This window comes from Lissotriton helveticus, chromosome 6 (genome assembly GCF_964261635.1).
Source record: "Lissotriton helveticus chromosome 6, aLisHel1.1, whole genome shotgun sequence".
Taxonomy (NCBI): Eukaryota; Metazoa; Chordata; class Amphibia; order Caudata; family Salamandridae; genus Lissotriton; species Lissotriton helveticus.
Window position 1 is genome coordinate 2,110,992,458 of NC_136067.1, and position 26,334 is coordinate 2,111,018,791.

The 26,334-nt window shown below is 43.7% G+C and overlaps 1 protein-coding gene across 1 annotated transcript in view; it reads right to left on the reverse strand.

The window, feature by feature from the left end:
- Positions 1–1,751: 1,751 nt before the first annotated feature.
- The window catches only part of LOC144763070 (uncharacterized), a 79,597-nt gene continuing 55,014 nt past the window's right edge, over positions 1,752–26,334 (reverse strand). Inside the window, exons 2-3 of the mRNA XM_078648372.1 lie at positions 21,864–23,778; positions 1,752–1,927 (exon numbers count right to left, since the gene is read on the reverse strand). Of these exons, the coding sequence (XP_078504498.1) occupies positions 1,752–1,927; positions 21,864–23,463 (1,776 nt within the window). The 5' untranslated portion in view covers positions 23,464–23,778. The remainder of the gene's footprint in view (positions 1,928–21,863; positions 23,779–26,334) is intronic.

Sequence of the window (26,334 nt, forward strand, 5' to 3'; positions counted from 1 at the left end):
AGGGGTTAAAGCACAAGAGCATGCCTTTACTGTGGAATTGTAAACTCCATAAAGATGGGAATTTCGGGAATCATGCGTTATTAAACATGTAGGATATGGCAGCATTTTTAATGACATTTTACACAGTTAGATATTCTTTCGACACATGTCTGGTTTTAATAGGAGAAGTCAAACTTTGACCGGGGGGCATTAACACAAAAACAAATGGTTTCAGGGAGTGCCCTAGAATACGAAGTCTGTATGTTTGAACCTAGGGGAGTAAGGGGTTCTAAGAACATCAAGAAATGTATGAGTTGGGAAGTAGTATCCCAACAATATGATATATCACACTATATTGCTAGAATGGTCCTTCTTTCTTTTGCTTTACAGTAATGGTTTTTCCATGTTGGTGGAATTTCCATCCACGTGGCTATCCTCTATATTGCCAAACTGAGGTAAGAGGGGAAGTAAGACAGGGACAGATAGATGTCCTGACGAAGACCGGCATGACCTATTAAATTGAGGGCACCTTAATACGGTCGAAACATGTTGTTCACCACAGTTCAAGGATGAGTGTTTTAGGGACTTGACTTCCTGCCTAAACACTTTCCATCCTTCACTTATTTTAATCCCGACCTTGGAACCTACGAATAAAGGGTTAACAGGTATCCATGAGCCAGTTTTAATGAGCACGACCTAACTGCACTTTTGTCTATCACTATACCCAGTCTTAAGGGTAACACTTTTGTTGTGATCACTGTTAGTCAAATTTGTGTTTGTCCTTGTTTACGTGTTTTGTGTTCCCCCCTCCCTATGCTCCGCCCTGTGCGTGGCTACGCGGGGGCGTTTTGTAAGCAGACCCGATGATGAAGCACGTCACACACATTTGTTAGTGAGTGAGGGCAGTTTTTTAAAATACATATTTGTGCCACAGCTTGTTTCTTCATCTTTGTGGGGTTCAGTCCTCCCCACCCCTCTATGTGTTTACATGTGTTCATTAGGGGGTTCAGGGGGGTGGAGTTTGGTTTTTGACCCTCTCCCCTCCTTTGTGAGAAATGATTTACTGTGGAATTACCAACAGCTCGCCTTTCATAAACAAATGAAGAGAAGCCTCCAGTTTTTATTAGTCTCCATCCAAGTATCTATGTCTCCAGGATGGTGAAACAACGACCTATCGATTGCCCCTTCTGTCCATTCAAGGACTGACGGTTCATCTTCGTATTCTTCCCACTGTGGCTCTTCAGTCACCAGAGGGGCCCATTCAGTCCAGTAATGTTTTTAGGCCGAGCATTCGAGACCTCTTGTATATACTTTAGTATACTTCTCTTGGACTTAAAGCCATTCCCCCGGCTTTTCGTTTGTTTGTTTTAGTGTCCTTTAAAAAACCTTGCTTGCTAGTGGTCAGTCCTGCCTCTTTGTCCCTCCTTCTCCTCTTTTGTTTCTCCCACAGAGCAGGGAGTGATTACGGTATTTTTATGTTTTGGTTCATTATCAGTTTTTTGGGGGATTATTTTCTTCTTTCTTTCCTGTTCATGTTACACTGAGGGTGCTTGTTCAGCTTCAAACATGTAGCCGCATGCGTTTTATTGCAGCATTCGTCCCTCCCATGTCCCGGACATTCTTCAGCATTCATCCCGGTTTTGTTCTTCTTACCCTGTGGCTCCTTAAACATCTGCACCCTAACAAAAGACAGCTCCCAGGCTCCACTTGTTTTCTTTTCGTTCAGGCCAGCCCGGACCAGGCCGTTCTTGGAAGCGAGCACTCTTGTGTTTTCACTTTTGTGTAAACAGGGCTGTGAATCTCATCTCGTAGCTCACGGAAGCTGGCAGAGGAGCCCGGCACCTGCCGTCGGTTTCCAGCAGAGCATGCTTCCAAGAGGGCAGAGGGTCTGGAGAGCACATCTCTTTGACTCTTCCTGCCTTCTCTGCTGAGGAAACTTGCAGGCACGCTGTGTTGGAGTGCAGGCATTTAAATGAACACAAAATAAATGGAAGACTGGTCTCCTTTGTATGCTTGAGACCCTCTCCGTGTCGCTCTCACGCACTGTGTGCTCCTGTGCACCCCATGCTCCACATTGCTGTATGCTTGAGACCCCTCTCCGTGTCGCTCTCACGCACTGTGTGCTCCTGTGCACCCCACGTTCCACATTTCTGTTTCCCTCGTGTGCCCCCACGCCTGTCAGCAGTGCTTGTTTTATAATTGTATCGTTTGTATGCTTGAAACCCTGCTCTGTGTCTCTCTCACACACTGTGCACTCTTGTTCACCCCACGCTCCACATTGCTGTATGCTTGAGACCCTCTCTGTGTCGCTCTCACGCACTGTGTGCTCCTGTGCACCCCACGCTCCACATTGTTGTATGTTTGAGACCCTGCCCTGTGTCGCTCTCGAGCACTGTGTGCTCCTGTGCACCTCACGCTCCACATTGCTGTTCTCCTCGTGTACCCCCGCGCCTGTACTTTGCAGCCTGGATAATGTGGCAGACAAGGGAGCCCACCAAGGTGCCTTCATTTCCAGACATGGCGGCAGTGTGTCTTTACATCGTCTCCCCTGCTTTACCCCCAAACCAGCCCTCCAACCCCACCCGTCTTCCCTCGACTGCCCCAGCCCCAGGCCCAGACCAGGACGGCTTTAATGCTGCCACTGTCTGTTTCTCCTAGGTATGTATAAATTATGATTCTGGACAGTCACTCAGGACTAACCATTTCCTTTTCTCACAAAATGCTCCTGTAATTGTGTATTTGTTTTCATTTATTTGCTATGCACATAAGGAAGACGCGTTGTACTGGAACTGCGCTCAAACTTTGTTTAGGGACATGCAATGGTTAGAGGGCAGTTTAATTTACAAACATCGGCCAACAGTCACCCACGTGTCAGGGAAGGAGCACAGGGTGACATGAAAAGAGCACATATAAATCCTAACTCATGGAGACTACGGACATATAGGGATTAAAATGCTATTTTTTTATTCAGTTGGGTCTGCATTTACATCTTGCTATTGCCCCTCTGTTCCGCGGGATAAGTGGGCTAATGGTTCTTAAAGAGCCTTAAAGCCATGAATTTCGTGTTTCTAGGCACAGGTGGCCTGAAAACCTGGAAGGGGGGGGGGGGCAGCCTGGGTCTGCAGCAGACATCATGGCTGAATCATCCTTTCGTTGCTCGTGCAGTCAGCTCACTGGACAGTGCAGTTCAGTGGTGAGAAACAAGGCCAGTGCTGATTCCTGTGAAGTGTCTGCAGGGCCGGTCCTAGGATTTGCGAGGCCCTGGGCTAAAAGGCAGCGTGCGAGGCCCCCTCTAATGTAGATAAGTGGCCCCTTGCAAAGAGACCATTCAGAGACACTGTCGGGGGCCCATTGTGCAGCATTTTTGCGCCCCCACAGTTTTATCTTTAACTCCACAAGCATTTCTCACACCTCCAGTTCCATAGGTGTGAGAATTGATTGTGGTCTAAAAGTTAAAACTGTGGGGGTGCCAAAATGCTGGACAATGGGACCCCCACAGTGTCTTTGAATGGTCTCCTTGCAAATGAGGGAGCGTCTCCCTCCCCATGCCTCCAGACAGACACCATCCCTGAGAGGCCTGGGGGGGGGCCCTCTGAAGGACCTTAATTGCAAGGCAACACCTTTTTTTTAAATAGATCGCCAGGGAAACAACAGGACACATCACGAGTGCGTGGCCCCATGCTGGTGGGCTGAGTGCGAGGCCCTGTGCAGCCGCCCACGCTGCCCATGCCTAGCGCCGGCCCTGAGTGTCTGCATATAAAATATTGCCAGGAAACAATGTTCAGTTTTTGTTGAAGGTTGCTTTTTCTTTAATAGCCCCGCTTTGCACAAGGTAATGCCGATAACTTCTCGACCCCGATTAAAAAGTATGGAAACGGTTGCAAACTTTCATATATTATTATTTTCGGCACTCTTCCTGCATACTTCAATATGCTACAATTGTGTAATGTCAAAGGTATAATGATATTTAACATAACAAATCTGGCAGAAATTGGAAGCTGTACTAGAATTATTTTTTATATCACACTGTTTTATTCCACGGGTTTAAATGGGAGTGATTTTAACTATTCTTTTGAATGCACGGAGTGTTGCAGTGCATGATTGTGTGACAACGTCTGCAGTGAGACTAGACTCTGCTTCAGTGCGGCTATACTGTGACAACTTCCAGCAGGTCAAAGCCCCTTTACCTGCAGTACACTGTTCTGTGCATTTAATAGTCCCAGGACCCCAGTATAGTGTTCTGTGCATTTAATGATCCCAGTACCCAGTACAGTGTTCTGTGCATTTAATGACCCCTGTACCCCAGTAAGGTTTCATTTGTCTCTTGAAGGGCTGCTGGTAACCCTTGCACATGTAGATGCTGTTCACTTGCTAGGTTTCATTTTGTTTTCCTGTCCTTTACTTGAACACTCAGTCTCTCCCTCCCTGAACATGTGAATGAGCGCAGCACCACCTCACCACCAGTGCAGCACCACCTCAGCCCCAGCGCAGCCCTACCTCAGGATCAGTGCACCACCACCTTTGCATCAGTGTATCAGCACACCTCCAACTCTGCACTAGCACAGCCCCACCTCAGCAGCAAACTAAACATCAATGCAGCACCACTTCAGCATCAGCGCACCACTATCTGAGCACCAGCGCAGCACCAAAACCTCAGCAGGACTCAGAATCACTCAGCACCAGCTCAGCATCAATCAGAACCAGAGCACCATCTCCTTAGCATCACTCAACCCCACCTCAGCACCAGCTCAGCACAGCACCACTCTGCATCAGAGCACCACCACCAGTGCAGCAACAGTACACCTTCGACACAGCATCAGTACCGCTCAGCAGCAACGCAGCATCAGTGCAGCACCACTTGAGCACTGGTGCACCATCACCTCAGCACAGCACCACCTCAGCATCAGCACAGCACCACTCTGCATCAGATCACCACCACCAGTGCAGCATCACAGAGGGAGAGGTGTGGCGCCACGGCCAGGGCGACTGACGCTGGAATCTGGGGATCACGGTTCGATCCCCGACTCCGGCGGCAGGTTAGCCCAGCACCATGCGACTCTGGGCAATAGCTTGCTTAATCTTCCCGACGGCCCCCAGCGCCTAGAGACCCTAACGGGTGATTGTGCGCTATACAAATGTGGATTATTATTATTATTATCAGCTCAGCACCACCTTTGCACCACCTCAGCTGCAACTCAGCACTACTGCAGCACCACTTGAACACCGGCGCACTATCACCTCAGCACAAGCGCAGCACCACTTTAGTTTCAATCAGCACCACCTCCACAAAAGCACACCACCACCTCAGCACAAGCGCAGCATCAGTGCAGCACAGCATCAGTGCAGCACCCCTTCAGCATCAGCACAGCACCACCTCCTCCTCATCAGTGTAGCACCACCTCAGCACCAGTGCTTCACCACTTCAACACCAGCATATCACCATCTCAGCATCAGCACAGCACCACCTCTGCATCAGTGCACCACCACCAGCGGAGCCCCACCTTAGCCGCAGCGCAACCCCACCTCAGCAGCAATTCAGCAGCAACACAGCACCACTTCACCATCAGCCCAGAACCACCACAGCATCAGTGCAGCATCAACTCTGCAAAGCACGAACTCAGCATCACTCAGCACCACCTGTGCACCAGCTCAGCACTACCTGAGCACCAGTGCAGAACCACCACCTCAGCCTGACTCAGCACCACCTCAGCATCACTAAGCACCACCTCAGCATCACCAGAACACCACCACATCACCGCTTCCGCATAAGCACATCAACTCCTCATCAGTGCACCAACACCAGTGCAGCACCACCTCAACAATAGCCCAGCACCATCTCAGCATCAGCACAGCACCCCCTCTGCATCAGTGCACCGCCATCAGCACAGCTTCAACTCCGCACCAGTGCAGTCCCCCCTTTGCACCAGTGCATCCCCACTTCAGCAGGAATTCAGTTCCAACGCAGCACCACTTCAATATCAGCTCAGCACCAACTCAGCACAGCACCAACTCAGCATGACGCAGCTTCACCTGAGCTTCAGCTCAGCACCACTATCTCAGCATGACTCAGCACCACAGCACCACTCAGCACCATCTCAGTATCGCTCGGCACCACCTCAGTATAGCTCAGCTCCACCTCAATATCACCACCTCCACACGAGCACCTGAGAATCATTCAGTATCACCTCTGCATCAACACACCCCCACCTCTGCACCATCTCAGCATCACTCACCCCCATCTCAGTCCGCCCTCCATCCGCTTCTCGTGTTGTATTTCAGGTACGATTTTCTAATCTCTGCCCTCCTTTTGTTTATGTCCCCCCCTAACAAAAAAAGCTATATCAAACAAGCATTAGAACAGGCAGTAAGAAGTTGCCACTATTGCAAAAACAAAAATATATTTTTTAAGTTAACTCTTTTTTTTCATTGGGTCGTTCAGTTGTACATAATGTCTTCTTGGTTATATTTTATAATAACTTTTCAACATGCTGCACAGCAGCCACAATGCTCTGCAACATAGCTTAAAGACATTGACAAAGTCATTAGCTCTTTGAGACTCTGGGTACCAAAGGCAATACCTATTTGCTATGCCAATGGTTGTTTATCATTGGTACCAGGTGGGAGCCCAGTTGGGGACCTGGTGGTACAAAGCTGTTGTATTTGCCAAGACAGTTTATTATAGTAGCCTCTGGAACAGGAAATTACCCCCACATGCATCAACCTATTTAGGAAGTGCAAACGGTGCGAATCTGTAAATTCGACCCTTTGCACTTCCTAAATACGTTTTTGGGATGCATGAAACAATTCGCTATTTTTTGCATTTCTTAAAAATGCAAATGCAATTAAGGAATCGCATTTGTGCGATTCCTTAAATGCAATGCATCAATTTGTAAAAAATAGCGAATTTTGAAATTGGAAGTGCAAATTAACACGAGGTTGACCCTCGTGTTAATTTGCGAAAATGTTTAAAAAAGCAAAAAAATGCATTTTTTAAACTTGCATGTTACAGACACACATGTCCTTAGGACATGTGTGTGTGAAACATGCACTTGAAAATAAATTTCAGGGGTGCAGGGGGGGGTCCTTTGGACCCCCCTCTGCACCCTTGCAATGCATCAAAAAATTGCGAGTGCAAAAAAAAAAAAAAGCAAAACGGCATTGATTCCTATGGGCCTCTAGGCCCATAGGAATCAATGTAATGCCATTCCTTAATTGTGATTCGCAATTAAGGAATCGCAATTTCCGAAAATTAAGAAATCCTATAAACTTTTAGGATTTCTTGATGCATAGGATTTTGCATTTCCTAAATAGCGATTCCTTAATTTTCGCTATTTAAGAAATGCAAAATCCTAGATTAGTCCTTATACCACAGTAGGCTGGGTGCAGGGAAATACATTTGGCTGTTGCTTTCTGTCAACTCTTGCATTCTATCAAAGTTTTATACTCTCTGGAGTTAGTATAGTGTCACCTCTGTTGGAAAGAGATAAGATGGGACCTTTTCTTGACCAATCCTCCGGCACGTATGATGACTGCCACCATTTCTGTTCCTTTGTTCCACATTTTGTTTAGATGTTTCGTCCTCCTATATTTGTGAGCAGGTGATTTTTTTATCTTACCAACTGATGACTGATTCAATTGAAACATTTCACGATCAGTTCATTTTAAATCCGGGTGACCTTTTTAATGCCTCATCAGAGGGTATTTGGCAGAAAATGCTCTTTCATGTTAATAATATTCAAATGGCTTCTCCCCAGTGTATAATTTCTGATCAAGCGTTGGCTATTATGTTTTGTAATGAATGTCTTGTCACACTGAAGACAGATCCAGTTTCTCTCTGGAATGCATGTTGACACATTAGGTTCCTCCTTTGAAAAAAAGATTTGCAAGAAAAAGTTGTTTCTGGTAACATGGACTAACTGATCAGCACCTGGCCACACCTATTGCTGCTGTTACTTCCCTCTGTGGATTTTCAGATGTTGCATTACCAGTCCCTTTGTAATGATGGCTTTGTGACATTCAGTATGTTCCTATGTAGGCCGCGAAAAATCATAAAGAGGTTTCTAGACCTGCAGGTCTGTTGATTTAAATAATTTACTCGACCTAATTGGGATGCTCTTGACCTATAAAATGGTTTGAAATTATGCTATCCTGGGCAAATATTTTAATTCACAGGACGCCATTTTCTTCATTGTCACATGTGAGCACCTTAAAATATGTGAGTTCAGCAAGTCTGCTGTACCAAACACTCTTGTTTGATTTAATAGACTAAACCTTTGCTCCTCATACAATACAAATCTAGCCATTTGTAACATACACTTGACCCCTGACATTGTCATCCGGGTGGGGAAAGGAATGTTTATAAAATCATATATAAAAACTATCACTTTTAATAACTACATAACCATTGAAATGGCCACAAAATATCCCACTGACAAATTTCTGCAAATCTTTATCATTTGCACATCACCAAGTGAAGTGTTCTTATATATTATTCTCATACTTAAATCTTTGTGTGCATCACACTTCTGAATTACAAAAAAATGTGTTTTAGTAATTAATATTTTCATATATTTTGAAATATGTGTATTATTTGTTTACAAGCTACATAAATGCTTTATCGAAAAAAACTGTCATCCTACAGATGATTGTTAGACAGCTCGCTTTGCAAAATCCTCTAACTGTAGTAAGAAAGAAAAGTAAACATCATTTTCCAGGATAAGATGAGCAGCCATTAGTAAAAAGATAAACTCACATGTGGACACTGTCCTTGAACAGACAGAAGATGTGTCTGGGTAACAACAAGATTTAAAGGCATCTTTATTGCTCATTCACCTTCTGAATATTCAGAACACTTGGTCTTTTCCAGCTTACGTTCACTCACCAAAACAGACCTGTAGGTCCTAACAACAGCTTGACCTGATAAAACCTGACTCGTTATAGCAAGTGGGCGAGTAGATTTTCATGGCCTGCTATGTAGTTGCTCCTGTGTGTAGGACAGGTGTCCCACTAGTAATGACTTTCTGATGTTGCATTAGCTTTGCCTTTGTAAAGGATGCCATCCTACACTGAGAGCAGTGATATTTATTCTCCACGTCATGACTTTCTCCTCTGTGTTGACCTACTGTAATTGTTTCAGCTGGACCCTGCCAATAAATGAATTGTTGCATGCCGTACATTGATATAGTTTCCCCCCTTTGTGGACACTCCAATGTTGCAATACGTCTCCACTGGTAATAAATGTCTTGTTACATTCTGTACATTCATACGGTTTCTGCCCAGTGCAGATTTATTGATGTTACTTTAGATTCATCTTCCATCCAAACACTTTATTACTTTATGTACATTGATATGGTTTCTACTCTACGTGGACACTCTGATGCTGCATTAGGTCTTTCGTTGCACAGAACAGTTTTCCACAGTCAGTCCATCGATATGGTTTTTCTCCAATATTGTTCTTTCTCTGCCTCATAAAATGTTTTGCCACATTTTAGCTATTCATACAGATTATCTCTGGTGTATTCGTTCCGATTCCAGGTTGTCCCTTCCTTAGTAAGGAGCACCTCATCAGACTTTCTTCAGTATGTCAGTGTCTTATGTCCTTTATGTCTATCATTTGATGCCTAAGAGCCAAGTACAGACCTCATTGGGCAGCTCGGGTTTTCTGCTGTAGAAAGACTTTGGGGGGACATTAGTCTTCAGGGGAAGTGATTTCCAGAGATACTGTTTTTATATTGCTTCCTACACAAGTGATGTTTATTGCCTTTACCTTTTTTGTTTATTACTGCATTTATTTCAGCTGTTAGATTGAGAAAAAGAAACACAGAAAAAGCTGAAGTGCAGAGTATCACAAGAATTCAATAAGACATTTAATTGTCCACATAAAAAATTGTGATGAAGAAATTCTAGTTTACACTTTCAATGTAAAGATGCGATCGGCAGACTAAGGGCATACAATCCTTCCATGATCTCCTATTGAGGAGTGTGGACTCAAGGAGTAACCAAGAGACCAGAGAACGTTCCTGTCCAGTAAGTAAGACCCTCTCCCCACGACACACTACAATGTTAAATTCATTGTGCCAAGATGCCTCCCTTCTTATCCATGCATTGCTTCCTAGTATCATATGAACAAATCAATCATTAAAAAAATAATACATTGAGGCCCAGATCTCTGTTCTGCAGGCGAATGTTTGACGTTGCTGAGCATTCCGTTCAAAAATTGTTCTTCTTGCATTTGTTACCCTAAGTAGAATGAGTATGCCCTGACGTGGGTCCCATGCTCACAATATCACTGGAGTCAAGCTGGCCTGGCTGATCAAGGGCGATACCTCGAAACCGGTCCCAGGATGCTTGTTTCCAATCTAGGGAGGATCTAGTCTGGCCATTCAGGCTGGATTGTTCTTGTGGGGAGCAGGGTCAAGACTGATTTGCATATAGCTGAGTCTATAGTGGAATGGCACGATGTGCAAAAAACGTTAGATTAAGCCCAGATCTCTCAACTTGGGGTGAATGTTTGACATTGTCAGCATTCCGTCCATCAATTGATCCTTTTACTATTATCACACGGCTGAACAAATAATACAAAATGGAGCCTTTGCCAGTGAATGGACCATGCAACACAATAACGGAGGGAATCATAAGGAACTGCTGCAAGGGAGTCCTTTATGCTATCGACCCTGGGTTAGGACCCCTGAAGGTAATCTGAGCATCTTCCACATAGTGCAACTCCAGAGACCCGAGGCGCCGACCAGATCTACACAAGAAACAGGAGGTTTAGAACCATTTTAAACACACATTGGCAAAGTCAATAAGCCTCGCCTTTTAAACGTATAGGCTTTCCCAATGCTGCAAAACATCACCAGAAAATCAGAAAGAGAAACAAAAGGTGCAATGATGTGGCTACTGTGGCCTCATTCTGCAGGCAAGCCATTTTGTTTCACAAATGTGCACACCTACATGCGCCATTTTCCATTTTTGGTCAGGTGTTAGCCAAGACCTTTCATTTTACAAAAATTACATGTATAATTTACTTATTTAAAGCAGCTTTTGGCTCTCCATCTATTGGTCTGTTGTTGTGCCATTCACATTTTGCCCCCACCCACTACAAAACACAGCATGGTGCAGTGGGTCTGCCTACTTCAATCACTGGTTAACTTCACTTTGAGTGACTGCATTTTACTCATCCACAAGGGGGTAGTTTCCTTCAGTGCCAGTGTTTTTCTTTGTTCTTCGTAATTACTTTAGCATTGCTGTGTGTTTAAAGCCTCATGTGATAGCAGGACGTTTTGAACCAGCTCTTCACAGCACAGGAGTCATTCCAGCATTATCATCTCCTGCCTCCTGCTAATGCAGCTATATCAGAGCTTGCCAATCCAATAAATAATACATCACATGATGCAGTAAATCCCCTTCGGAGCTGCCTTTGTTTATCTCATTGCTGCTCTATCAGAGTATACTGGAAGGTGTCCATTTGAATCCATTCTTTATAAAGTAATTCACATTTTATAATGCACCCAATAAGCTGCACTCCTGTATGTATTTTAATTGAGGACTACAGCTATGCCTTCAAACCAACGGAGTCTGTATGTCCTGCTTGTATATCTTTCTAGTTTGCTTTAAATGCTAGTTTTCCTGAATATATGGATACCTTCACGCTGTAAACCACCCAGTTAAGCCAAGCACAGTGAACAAACCTGCTCTCAGCAGCATTGACAACCCTAATGTGCAACCCATCGACATCCCCGGCAACCCCAACCCATGCCAACTACTCACTCCCCCCTCTTCCTTCCACGCCTTGTGGAACGCTGATCGAGGTGCCTACAACAAGCATTTCTCCATGCCCCCCCACTCCATGTGATTTGACAAAGACACTTCCTATCTCCCTACCCCAACCATGACCTAACCAGGGTTAAAACACGCAGCAGCTCAACCTCTGCTTTCACTTACATAAGCCCCTCTCATCTAGAATACAACGCACATGATACATCTCACGTCAATTGCTCCTCACTCTACTCACTCAACCCTGTACCCATGACAGATCTAAGGGTACGACTCACTCACATATAAAATTAACTCATTAAAGCAACCCAGGACATTAACATTACCTAATGAGACTCAAATTGTTTCCTTAACTTGTTGCAATCCGACACTTCTAGGAGGCCAAGAGCACTTACAATTTCTTGCGGTTCATTTTTGGCCTGACCAGTGTACCTCAGCGGGTCACAAAGGTGATGGTGGTGGTCGTGGCCAGACTTATAAGAACTTATAAGACTTATAAGAACTTTCGGGATGGAGGTAGTCTCTTACGCAGATGACACCCAAATACTCGTCTCTCTCTCCCATTCAGATGTACAAACCGCCTCCAAGTTTAGATCTTGCATGGAGGCGGTTGGTCATTGGATGATTCAGAATTCACTCAAACTGAATGGGGAGAAGACCGAGGTAATGGTGTTTGGAGGGAAAGAGAACATCTGGTCAGCCAATTGGTGGCCTGACTCGTTAGGAGAGTGCCCCTCCCCTACAACATCTGCTAAGAACCTTGGCGTGATGTTAGACCCTGCCCTGGACATGGGCAGGCAGGTGAGTAGAACTATCTCCACCTGCTGGGGATTAATTCACACCTTGCGAAGGATCAGGAAATACCTTTCCTTACAGTCCAGAAAGCAAATAGCTGTCGCACTCATTGGCTCCCGTCTGGACTACTGTAATGCGCTGTATGTGGGGCTAAACAGGAGCCTCCTGCAGCGCTTACAGGTAGTTCAGAATGCCACTGCCAGATTTGTTTTGGATGTCCCTAGACGTTCCTCGGCCACGCTGGCCAGGAAAACGTTGCATTGGCTACCGGTAGAATACCGAGTACGGTTCAAAGTCCTATGCATGACTTACAGAGCCATTGCAAAAGACAGTGACCTGGGAGTTGGTTCCATCATCTCCCTCTACATTCCCGGAAGGTACTTGCGTTCCTCCGGGAATTCGCTCCTGACAGTTCCCCGTATACGAAGAGCCAAATGGGGTGGCAGGGCCTTTTCCACCCTAGCTCCCAAATGGTGGAATGATCTTCCCCTAGATCTTAGGTCTCTACCCTCCCTACAGAAATTTCGAAGTGCGCTTAAAACTCGCCTCTTTTTGCAAGCCTATATGTAAGGATGTATGATTCAATCTTTTGATGGTATTGTTAGGCGCCTTGATACCTGCGGGTTCTTGTTTTGCGCACTATAAATTTTTTTCAAATTTTTATCAGTGGCCCATCTGTGGAGGTTGGAATACCAGGCAGCCCATACCTCGATGATTGGATATTGAAGGGGGTGTAAGCAACCTTCAGACAACAGATGGCCTGTTGATATTGTTGGGTTTCTCCATCAATATGCTGAAGTCACATCTGGCTCATCAACAACCTCTCAAGTTAATCAGAGCCATAATGGATACAGTGCCCTTCTGAGCCTTCCACCCACCTCAATGAATCCAGGGCTTTCATTCTATGATCCCAATGTTCCAACATTTGACCTGGGTTACAGTGAGAGTAGTGGCGAGGCGAGCATCACTTGAACCAGCATCACACACATCTCCCTACCCAACCCACAGCTAACAGTCATTATGGATGCATCATTGCTTGGTTGGGGAGGTCATCTGGGTAGAGGTGGAGATCACTAACTTGCTGGTGTTGGTAACGATTCGCATGGTACTGAAGGTGATTTTCCCCACCATCAAGGGAGAATGGGTGTAGGTACTCCCGACCAACATGCAAGCCATGTGGAAAGGGATGGGAGCACACGGCTTCATCTCCCAGCACAGTTCGCCCCTTAGCATTATGGTAAATGCAGTTCATGGTACGTGCCTACTTGAATATTTACTGGAGTACTCCACCAAAGTTGGTGCAGGTAGTGCTGTAAATCTCCAGACACGTGTTTCTGGATATCATCCGTCATCAGTAAAGATAAAAACGAATTTAATCTGGGGTTGCTGAGCAGGCTGCCACGTTCCTTTCAGGTCTCAGGACTTCTCACAATTGCACAGGTGCATCTCCATAGGCTTGTCAGCTCAATGGCTCAAGGGAGCCTTTTCAAACAGAAAGGGCCCCATAGCATTATGGTAAATGCAGTTCATGAATATTTACTGGAGTATTCCACCAAAGTTGCTGTGAGAAGTTGGCCTGATATATGTTGTCCACTAATTTAAGTGGGCACCTTGCACTAGTCCAAACAACCCTTATGATGTTCAAGGTCAAAGATAACCTTTAAAAAGCTATCCTAGTGGTAGCTGTGGAAGGCAGCCTTCAGGCTTAGTCTTGAAGGAATGTAAAACAGCTTGTTTAACCAGAATATCACCTCCTGAATGACCAAATGAAAGGAGAACCACAAAGTGTATATAAAAATATGTATTTATTAAATATAACACTCTACTATTCTCTACCCGAGAATAGAACATAAAGCCCACAATATGAAATCAATAGAACATACGTAAGTAGCACAATACACGGCGGGCTCCAGGGGGAGACCGAATCATATACTATAAACATGGTATAACAATCACAACTTCAATAGACACAGTGCCTAGAGCACGTACAATCATTGGGACCCCAAGGAACCACCCCAGGTGAATAGATCGGGATCCCAGGGAGTCCGGGGCAGTGTGTGAACATGAGGGTGTGCTCCGTATAACTCTATGGAATGACGCAGTTACAGTTTTAAAGATCAAATCCCTTGAGGCTTAAGAGGTTCTAGAGCCAACTCACCAGTGAGTACTGGAGTACCAGTGTTACCAAGCCCAGAGGAGCCGGTGCATAGGCTTCAATTGGTGTCGGAAACCTACGTCGTTTTCAGTGGAGGACTTGGAAGAAGAGCTGTTTCCGGGAAAGTGGAACCCATGCCTGGGTTTGAGGTGATAAGAACTTGGAAGCAGAGGGGACAGAGTCTGGGTCACTTCACGTGACCAGGGGCTCGGTAGTCGAATGCCAACTGATGTCAGATGCTTCAGGAAAGATGAGGGGTTGCTTGACTCTTCAGCCACGAGGTCCCGGAGACATCGATGATGGGCTGAAGGTGAGTTGTCCCATGAAGGATGTCGAGTGCTGAGGGGTCGGTGTCTTGCTGGAGCACTAACAAGCATTGGCAACAGCAACCCACGTAGGAAGAGCAAACAGCTTACGATGTGGACCAGCAAGGTCCAGGGGACTCTCCAAGCAATGGAGAGTCAGGGCACGTCTGGAGAAACCAGGTAATCCCAAGAATAAAGAAGGTGACCCTCGCTAGGGCCCACAGGTCAACGGACCAGGGATCGCGAGGAGACCTCATGCAGAATCACGAAGTACCAGCCCATGGAGCACTCAGTGCGAGGAGGACGGAGATCTTCGTGGAAATACTGCTCGGGGTCGGAACTACTCGAAGTCCAATGCAAAAGCTCAGGAACCGACAACAAGCATATGCAAATGTACACGATGAACAGGGGTTTGGGTATTGTAGTCCCCACGAGGGATTCAGGCTGCAGACTAGCTGGGAGGGCGATCAACCTCAGGGACAAATCTTCAGAGTCCGCAGGAGCTCTGGAGATGCAAGCCGGACAGATGCGCTTAGGTGCCTGCTAGGGCAGGGGAGTAACTCCTTTACTCCAAGGGAGATTCTTCGGGTGTCCAGAGTCGTGCAGATAGTCGAAACACTTAGTATCTCCTTTGTAGAATTTTGTCCAGGTGAAATCCAAAGTGCATCCATTTTGTGCTGCCCAGGTCGAGAATGCTGGTACTGGGTAGACAGGTGAAGCTTGCTCCAGCAGAGAGGAATAATACCTCCTCCAAGTCCTGGGGTGGAGGTATGATTCCAAGGTTTTTGACACCAAACACAATATATTTCTGTGCAGCCATTTTGAAGATAGCATTTACCGGGAGCTTATAATGCACCTTTATCTATATGTTTGGCTGCCCACATACAACCCGGGAGATAGATCTCCGAAGTCTGCAAAGGGGCCCTACTCTTGCAGGGGCACCCTCTCACGTAAAACCCAGCACCCTGCCTTCAGGATTGATAAGGCCTGCCATAGGGATGACTGATAGGTTTTAAGTGTAGTGATATTTCTAGATATAGGAAACCTATGTCGAAGTGGAAGTGGAAGAGGTATGGCACAGCGGCCAGGATGATGGACGCTGGGGATCACGGTTCGATCCCCGGCTCCGGCGGCAGGGGTCTGCCCAGCACCATGTGACTCTGGGCAATAGCTCGCTTAATCTTCCCGACGGACCCCAGCACCTTGACACCTTTGGGTAATAGTTCGTGCTTTACAAATACTGGACATTTACATAAGTAAGAGGTGCAAGCACCAGCTTACACATGCTGCGGTAGCAGACCTGTTGTGTCAGTTTGAATGGACTCTCATGGGTGGCATAATACACGCTGCAGCCCAAGGGAGGCCTATGGGGTACCTATGCCCTGGGTACATGGATACCATATACTAGGGACTGATAAGGGTACCCCGGAATCCAATCTGGAGTGTACCTAAGGTACACACAATGGAGGTTTAAGGGAGAAAGCAGAGAGGTTGGGGTCCTGGTAGCAGGATCCCAGTCAGACTAGTCCGAAACAGTGAGACATCAGCAAAAAGTGGGGGTAACCATAAGAAGCAGATACTACTTTCCTTCAGTTGCTGCAGGTTAGTGCTGTTAATCTGTAGATACGTGTTTCTGGATATCATCCGTCTTCAGTAGAGATAAAAACACATTTAATCTGGGGGTGCTGAGCAGGCTGCCACAATCCTTTCAGGTCTCAGTGTCTCTCACAGACGCACAGGTGAATCTCCACAAGCTCGTCAGCTCAATCGCTCAAGGGAGCCTTTTCAAACAGAAAGGGGTGGGAGCACACTGCTTCACCTCCCAGCACAGTTCCCACCATCAAGGGGGAATGGGTGTAGGTACTCCCGGCCAACATACAGGCAATGTGGAAAAAGGTGGGAGCACACGGCTTCACCTCCCAGCACAGTTCCCCCTTAGCATTATGGTAAATGCAGTTCATGGTACATGCCTACTTGAATATTTACTGGAGTATTCCACCAAACTTGCTGCAGGTTAGTGCTGTAAATCTCTAGACCTGTGTTTCTGGATTTCATCCGTCATCAGTAGAGATAAAAACACATTTAATCTGGGGGTGCTGAGCAGGCTGCCACAATCCTTTCAGATCTCAGTACCTCTCACAGGCGCACAGGTGCATCTCCACAAGCTCGTCAGCTCAATGGCTCATGGGAGCCTTTTCAAACAGAAAGGGGTGGGAGCACGCTGCTTCACCTCCCAGCACAGTTTGCCCCTTAGCATTATGGTAAATGCAGTTCATGGTACGTGCTTACTTGAATATTTACTGGAGTATTCCACCAAAGTTGGTGCAGGTTAGTGCTGTAAATCTGAAACCGGTTCAATTAAACATTTTATGAGACTGAAAGGTGGGGTACACATTGCTGACATTTCTGATCCATCTACATGGCTTCTAAATATAAATCACCTGTTTGATTCTCCTCATTAACTCCCTACCTCCCCTCCAAGGGTGGCCAGAGAATGTCTACTTTTGGTACAAGGCTCGAGGAGAGAGAAGACCAGCTTTGTCTTTCCCTATTAAGCCATACAGATTTATTTACTTGTTTTTTTTCTATTAAGCCGACATAGTCTGAAAGGATATTGGAGCGCTTTAGAAAGGTGATTAACTCTATACACTGCATAGTATAAGATAGTTTACAGTGTTCAACCATCTAGGATTGCAGTCAGTACTTTCAGCAAATATTTATTTTATTACAGATCAGTATGTTAAAAAAAATACACGGTGCAAAAGGAGAAAGAATACAATTGTTGCCTACATGTGATATAGTAGATTGTAATCACTGCTCCAAGTAGAGGCCTTTTATTCGCAGGTTGTTCAGCAAACTGTCCTGCAATGTCTGTACAAATGGTGGCAGCTCCTGCCCCACATGAAACCATAAACCGGATACACACATACTTCAGGGCTGCAAATACCTAAGGCCAGTAGCATCTGACTTCCATCTGACCCCAAAACTCCACTTGCCTCTCCTGGGTAGTATTGTTTAATGAAAGAAACAAAATGCCAACGATATACAGCAAGAACATAACATCCTAGATAACAAACTGCACCAATGTGCCCAAAACTGTGGATATGAGCCCTAGAAGTCCTTGCAGAGCAAATCTCATAACTGAGTAAATAGGCAGCACCAGGTCTTATCACCAGGTAGCCAGAATAGCCCTTATACCTACAGCAGATTGGGTGTAGGTAAAGAAATGTAGCTGTTGCTTTCTGTCCATTTGCTGCTATCTGGAGTTTGCATATTGTCACCTCTGTAGGAAAGGGGCAAGTTGTCCTGGAACCTTTTCTTGACTAATCCTTTGGCACCTTTGATGACTGCCACTGTTTATGTTCCTTTGTTCCACATTGTGCTCAGTTATTTCATCCCCCTATAGCTGTTGTCGTGTAGTTCCTATAAACATATATAGGATCTGCACGTTCAGACAACATACACTGTGGGATTGGTGTCCAGCATATTCCAGGCACCCCCACCGGGTATGTTAGCCTGTATACCAGCTAGCTCACAGTGCTACTATAAACCCTTCTTACCAAAGAGAGAATAGTTTTTAGCAACTATTGAACATAACAACTCTGTCCCATCAGGGATCGTGGAAACAGTGCAGTACTTTTCGCTCAGTTACTCGTGCTCACTTTTGTTTCAGAGTACTACACAGAATAAACGGTGGGGACCTTTTTCAGTAAGCATTTATTGAACCAGCGTCATTCTGCTGTAAAATAGGTGTGCTGAAACAACCATAAGACAAACAGATCTAAATGATTTTAAGCACCAAAAGAGTAAAAGGATGGTGGATTCCTACCATAGTGCTAGAACAATGAATACAGACCAGAATATAAAATACATGACAGTAATAAATGCCTACTCCTACAATGCAACACTATCTTGATGTACCTACGTGTACCTAACATGTATGTAGGTGTAGAGCCAAGAATCCCCCTAGGATAAAGCCAACCACATTACCTGAGATGAGAGACTGTGTGACCCTGTCTTGGTCTGAAGATGGACACACTGCGAGGGATGTTACACCACTGCGATCTGGAGTGTCTGCCTGCAGGAACCTCAGCGTCTCGCGTCAATGTGTCAGTATGAAAGTCCTTCTTCCCCTCCCCCTGCCTCAGGAAAGATATGGTGTTTATATGCCCAAAGTGGTACCCTCAGGGGATCTACCTTGCTGTGTCTTGTCGGACTAGGATGACGGAAGGAATAACCCTTATACATAGTTATTATGCAGGAGATGGTAGTCTTGCTGAGATTCCAAGAATCCTCATGCATAATGGATGAGGCTAGTTATTCGGAAAAAAAACCCACGTCCTGTAAGCAGCACCGTAACTAGGTATAATGTCACTACCAAAAACCGTTATGTAGTGTAATGGCAGGGAAGATATAGGTAAAAGGTTCGGTAATTCACTGAGCCTATATTGGGGTATCTGTATGAAACAAAACACTGTGAGCAGGTGTGGGTTTTTTAAACAATGCCTTGTCTCAGTAAGTGGTAAGTGCATGCATATGGTTTTACTCTATGTGGAACTTCTGATGTTATACAGGCCGTGTCCTTCTAATAAATGCCTTGTCACTTTCTTTACATTCATACGGTTACGTCATTAAGAACACTGTTGCATTTTGTTCACTCATACAGATTTTCCCAGAGACTTTCTGATGTTGTTTTAACTCTCCCTTGCTAATAAATGCCTTGTCACATTCAGTGTAGTCTTAAGTGGTGACGCTTCATATTGTGTTAGCTCTCCATTCCTTATGAATGCACTCTCACGTTCAAAACATTTATATAGTTTCTCTTCAATGTGAGCATTCTAAAGTCATATCAAATGTTGTTTTGTAGCAAATCCCTTGTTGCATTCTGTGCATTAACATGGTTACTCCCTAGTGTAAATCTGTTGATGCTGTACTAGCTTATTCTTCCTATTTAAGACTCTATCACATTCTGTATGTACATAGCATTTCTCTCCATGTGGATTTTCTAATGTCATTTTAGATCGCCATTTGTCATGAATGTTTTGTGAAAGTCAATACATTGATATGCTTTCTCGCCTGTGTGAACTTTCCGATGTTAAATTAAATTTTCCTTTCTAACAAATCCCATGTCACAGTCTTTAGCTCTCTATTTGTTCAAAATGCTTTGTCACACTCCGTACATTCATTTGGTTTTTCCCAAATAGATTTTCTGATGTCGCTTCAGATCTCCATTTATTAACAATGCTTTGCCTCACTCTGTACATTGATATTGTTTCTCTCCAATGTCGCCTTTATGTTGTTTTAACACTCCATTTGTACTTAATGCTTTGTCACACTCTGCACATTGATATGATTTCTCCTCAGTATGGATTTTCTGATGTCGTTTTAGCTTTCCATTTGTACTTAATGTTTGCCACACTCTGTACATTGATATGGTTTCTCCCCAGTATGGATTTTCTGATGTCTATTTAGTTGCCACTTTCTTATGAATGCTTTGTGATACTCTGTATATTCATACGGTTTTTCCCCAGCATGGATTTTCTGATGTTGCTTCTGTTCTCCATTGGTTATAAATGCTTTGCCACACTCTGCAGATTGATATGGTTTCTACCCAGTATGGATTTTTTGATGTCCTTTTAGCTCTCCATTTGTTATGAATGCTTTGTCACACTCTGTACATTGATATGGTTTCTCCCCAGTATGGATTTTCTGATGTTGTTTTAGCTGCCACTTTCTTATGAATGCTTTGTCACACTCTGTACATTTATATGGTTTCTCCCTAGTGTGGATTTTCTGATGTACTTTTAACTCTCCATTAGTTATAAATGCCTTGCCACACTGTGCACATTGATATGGTTTCTCCCCAGTGTGGATTTTCTGATGTCGTTTTAGCTCTAGATTTCTTATAAATGCTTTGTTGCATTCTGTACATTCATATGGTTTTTCCCCAGTGTGGATTTTCTGATGTTGATTTAGCCGCCACTTTCTTATAAATGCTTTGTCACACTCTGTACATTGATATGGTTTCTCCCCAGTATGGATTTGTTTATGTCGTTTTAGCTCTTCATTTCTTATGAATGCTTTGCCACACTCTGTACATTGATATGGTTTCTCCCCAGTATGGATTTTTATATGTCGTTTTAGCCCTTCATTTCTTATGAATGCTTTGCCACACTGTGAACATTGATATGGGTTCTCCTCAGTATGGATTTTTATATGTCGTTTTAGCTCTCTATTTGTTATAAATGCCTTGCCACACTGTGCACATTGATATGGTTTCTCCCCAGTGTGGATTTTCTGATGTCGTTTTAGCTCTCGATTTCTTATAAATGCTTTTTCACACTCTGTACATTGATATGGTTTCTCTCCAGTATGGATTTTTTCATGTCGTTTTAGCCCTTCATTTCTTATGAATGCTTGGTCACACTCTGTACATTGATATGGTTTCTCTCCAGTATGGATTTGTTTATGTCGTTTTAGCACTTCATTTCTTATGAATGCTTTGTCACACTCTGTACATTGATATGGTTTCTCCCCAGTATGGATTTGTTTATGTCGTTTTAGCTCTTCATTTCTTATGAATGCTTTGCCACACTCTGTACATTGATATGGTTTCTCCCCAGTATGGATTTTTATATGTCGTTTTAGCCCTTCATTTCTTATGAATGCTTTGCCACACTGTGAACATTGATATGGGTTCTCCTCAGTATGGATTTTTATATGTCGTTTTAGCTCTCTATTTGTTATAAATGCCTTGCCACACTGTGCACATTGATATGGTTTCTCCCCAGTGTGGATTTTCTGATGTCGTTTTAGCTCTCGATTTCTTATAAATGCTTTTTCACACTCTGTACATTGATATGGTTTCTCTCCAGTATGGATTTTTTCATGTCGTTTTAGCCCTTCATTTCTTATGAATGCTTGGTCACACTCTGTACATTGATATGGTTTCTCTCCAGTATGGATTTGTTTATGTCGTTTTAGCACTTCATTTCTTATGAATGCTTTGTCACACTCTGTACATTGATATGGTTTCTCCCCACTATGGATTTGTTTATGTCGTTTTAGCCCTTCATTTCTTATGAATGCTTTGCCACACTGTGAACATTGATATGGTTTCTCCTCAGTATGGATTTTTGTATGTCGTTTTAGCTTTCCATTTGTTATGAATGCTTTGTCACACTCTGTACATTGATATGGTTTCTCCCCAGTATGGATTTTTGTATGTCGTTTTAGCTTTCCATTTGTTATGAATGCTTTGTCACACTCTGTACATTGATATGGTTTCTCCCCAGTATGGATTTTTGTATGTCGTTTTAGCCCTCCATTTGTTATGAATGCTTTGTCACACTCTGTACATTGATATGGTTTCTCCCCAGTATGGATTTTCTGATGTTGTATTAGCTCAGGATTAGTTATGAATGCTTTGCCACACTGTGCACATTGATATGGTTTCTCCCCAGTATGGATTTTCTGATGTTGTATTAGCTCAAGATTAGTTATGAATGCTTTGCCACACTGTGCACATTGATATGGTTTCTCCGCAGTGTGGATTTTCTGATGTCGTTTTAGCTCTTGATTTCTTATAAATGCTTTGTTGCATTCTGTACATTCATACGGTTTCTCCCGAGTGTGGATTTTCAGATGTTGATTTAGCTGCCACTTTCTTATAAATGCTTTCTCACACTCTGTACATTGATATGGTTTCTCCCCAGTATGGATTTTCTGATGTTGTGTTAGCTCAGGATTAGTTATGAATGCTTTGCCACACTGTGCACATTGATATGGTTTCTCCCCAGTGTGGATTTTCTGATGTCGTTTTAGCTCTAGATTTCTTATAAATGCTTTGTTGCATTCTGTACATTCATACGGTTTCTCCCCAGTGTGAATTTTCAGATGTTGATTTAGGTGCCACTTTCTTATAAATGCTTTGTCACACTCTGTACATTGATATGGTTTCTCCCCAGTATGGACTTTTTTATGTCGTTTTAGCTCTCCATTTGTTATGAATGTTTTGTCACACTCTGTACATTGATATGGTTTCTCCCCAATATGGATTTTCTGGTGTTGCTTCAGTTCTTCATTTCTTATGAATGCTTTGCCACACTGTGCGCATTGATATGGTTTCTCCCCAGAGTGGATTTTTTTATGTCGTTTTAACTCTCCATTTGCTATAAATGCTTTGCCACATTGTGCACATTGATATGGTTTCTCCCCCCTGTGAAGTTTCTGATGTAGTTTTAGCTCTCCATTTGTTCTAAATGTTTTGCCACACTCTGTACATTGATATGGTTTCTCCCCAGTGTGGATTTTCTGATGAAGTTTTAGCTCTCCATTACTTATAAATGCCTTGCCACACTGTGCACATTGATATGGTTTCTCCCCCGTGTGGATTTTCTGATATAGTTCTAGATCTCCATTTGTTCTATATGTTTTGCCACATTGTGTTGTCATCTTCTACATATGCACACGGTTTCTCTTATTTGTTTTCTCTCCTATACTAGGTTAGTTCTTCCTTCATAATGAGCATCTCATCAGACTTGCTTCAGTTTGTTCAGTGTGTTATGTCTTCTATGTACATCAGCTGATCCCTAAGTGCCAAGTGCAGACCTCATTGGACAGTACGGGTTTTCAGCTGTATAAAAAGACTTTGGCACGGCATTAGCCTTCATGGGAAGTGATCTCGAGGCATATTGTTTTTCCATCACTTCCTAAACAAGTAATGTTTACTGCCTTCACCTTTTTCGATCATTATTGCATTTGTTTCATCTATAAGAAAAAAGATTTAAAAATAAAAACACACTGGATAAGCTTAAATGCAGAGTCCATCACGAAAATGTATTGGCATGTAATTGTTCATAAAGACAAATGCGCTAATGAAATTCTAGGTTACACTTTCAATGTGAAGATGTAGTAGATAGAGTAAGGGCATACGATCCTTCAATGATCCCCTTCTATCGAGGAGTGCGGACTAAAAGAGCAACCAAGACACCAGAGAAGGTTCCTTGTTCATTGAGTGAGACCCTCTCCCTACGACACGCTACAATGTTAAATACATAGCAACACAATGCCTCCTTTCTTATCAAGGGAATGCTTCCTATTCTCACACAGGTTACCAAAAATACAAAATGGAGCCTTTTCTAGTGAATGGACCATGCAAGACAGAACATCACAATAACGGCAGGAAACATAAGCGTATGCTGCAAGGGAGTCTTTTATAGTATCAGAGAGTATGGAATAGGATAGACAGGTAATCTGAGTATCTTTAACATAGTGTAACTCTAGAGATCTGAGACTCTGACCATATCTAGTCAAGGAACAGGCGGATTAGAACTACTTTATGCCAATGTAATAAAAAGAGGCCCTGTTGATCCAAGAGACAGGATTCCATGTAAGACTTAATCGTCACAAATAAATTCTCTTGGAAAACTAGATTCTATTACCTCTATTGTTCATCACCTCTTACACCGTCATACAGAAATATACACCAGTCATCAAATGTACCACCAAAACAATCCTTGAATATCAAGTTTAATATCAAACAATATATATATATATATATATATATATATATATATATATATATATATATATATATATATATATATATATATATATTACCTACTGGCGATAGCCAGTAGGTATATATAGTTAGGATTTTTTTCCTATGGGATTTTTGAAAATTCTATGTTGAATAACTTTGGTGTTTGAGGACAGAATTGGTTGAAATTTACAGGAAAATGGAACATTTTGTTTCTGAGCAGCCCCTAAAAATTTGGGGGGGTTTCGTCAAGGGGGGGCCGAGAAAAAAGGGGGGTCCCAAAACGTGTTTTCCCATGCAATTTTCCATAGGGCGGTTGGCCTCACTTTTAGCCTGAACGGCTGAATGGATTTACACCAAACTTGGCAAAATTGTAGGGACTGGTAGCCCGATGTGCCTTTGCTATGTCTCAAGATATAGGCTCCAGTGGTTTTTACGAAAATTAACTTTGAAAAATATATATTGGGCTATATATATATGTTGGAGCCCAAATGTAGCCCAATGTAGCCCAATGTAGCCCAATGTAGCCCAATGTAGCCCAAAGATGGCCACCAGAGACAAAAAAAAACAAATGTAGCCCAAATATCAGCCAGATGTAGCCCAACTATAGCCCAATGACAGAATGTCCCAGAGTGTTCTAAAGAACAACTAGAGTGCTAACAGTCCTACTTATTGCAAAGGTATGGCACACCTGAAGCCATCTTGATTAAAATAAAGTGGTAATTCTTAAAACATTTAATTTAAAAAGGAACAAAATGAGGGGGTTCATTTTGCCATAGAAAGTATGATTAGCGAATATATGACGAAATCCCGCATACCATCAGTCCGCAAAAAAAATCCCGCATGTACTATTAGGCCGCAAATTAAAATAACGAAAACTTTTAGAACGAATATGCCTTTAGCATACACTAAACAACTAAACTACCCTAAACCCTAAAACACTACCCCCAGCATGACCCTACACTATGCAAACACTACAACACTACCCTAAACCCTAAAACACTACCCCCAGCATGACCCTACACTACGCAAACACTACAACACTACCCTAAACCCTAAAACACTACCCCCAGCATGACCCTACACTACGCAAACACTACAACACTACCCTAAACCCTAAAACACTACCCCCAGCATGACCCTACACTACGCAAACACTACAACACTACCCTAAACCCTAAAACACTACCCCCAGCATGACCCTACACTACGCAAACACTACAACACTACCCAAAACCCTAAAACACTACCCCCAGCATGACCCTACACTACGCAAACACTACAACACTACCCAAAACCCTAAAACACTACCCCCCAGCATGACCCTACACTACGCAAACACTACAACACTACCCAAAACCCTAAAACACTACCCCCAGCATGACCCTACACTACGCAAACACTACAACACTACCCAAAACCCTAAAACACTACCCCCAGCATGACCCTACACTACGCAAACACTACAACACTACCCAAAACCCTAAAACACTACACCCCAGCATGACCCTACACTACGCAAACACTACAACACTACCCAAAACCCTAAAACACTACACCCCAGCATGACCCTACACTACGCAAACACTACAACACTACCCTAAACCCTAAAACACTACCCCCAGCATGACCCTACACTACGCAAACACTACAACACAACCCTAAACCCTAAAACACTACCCCCAGCATGACCCTACACTACGCAAACACTACAACACAACCCTAAACCCTAAAACACTACCCCCAGCATGACCCTACACTACGCAAACACTACAACACTACCC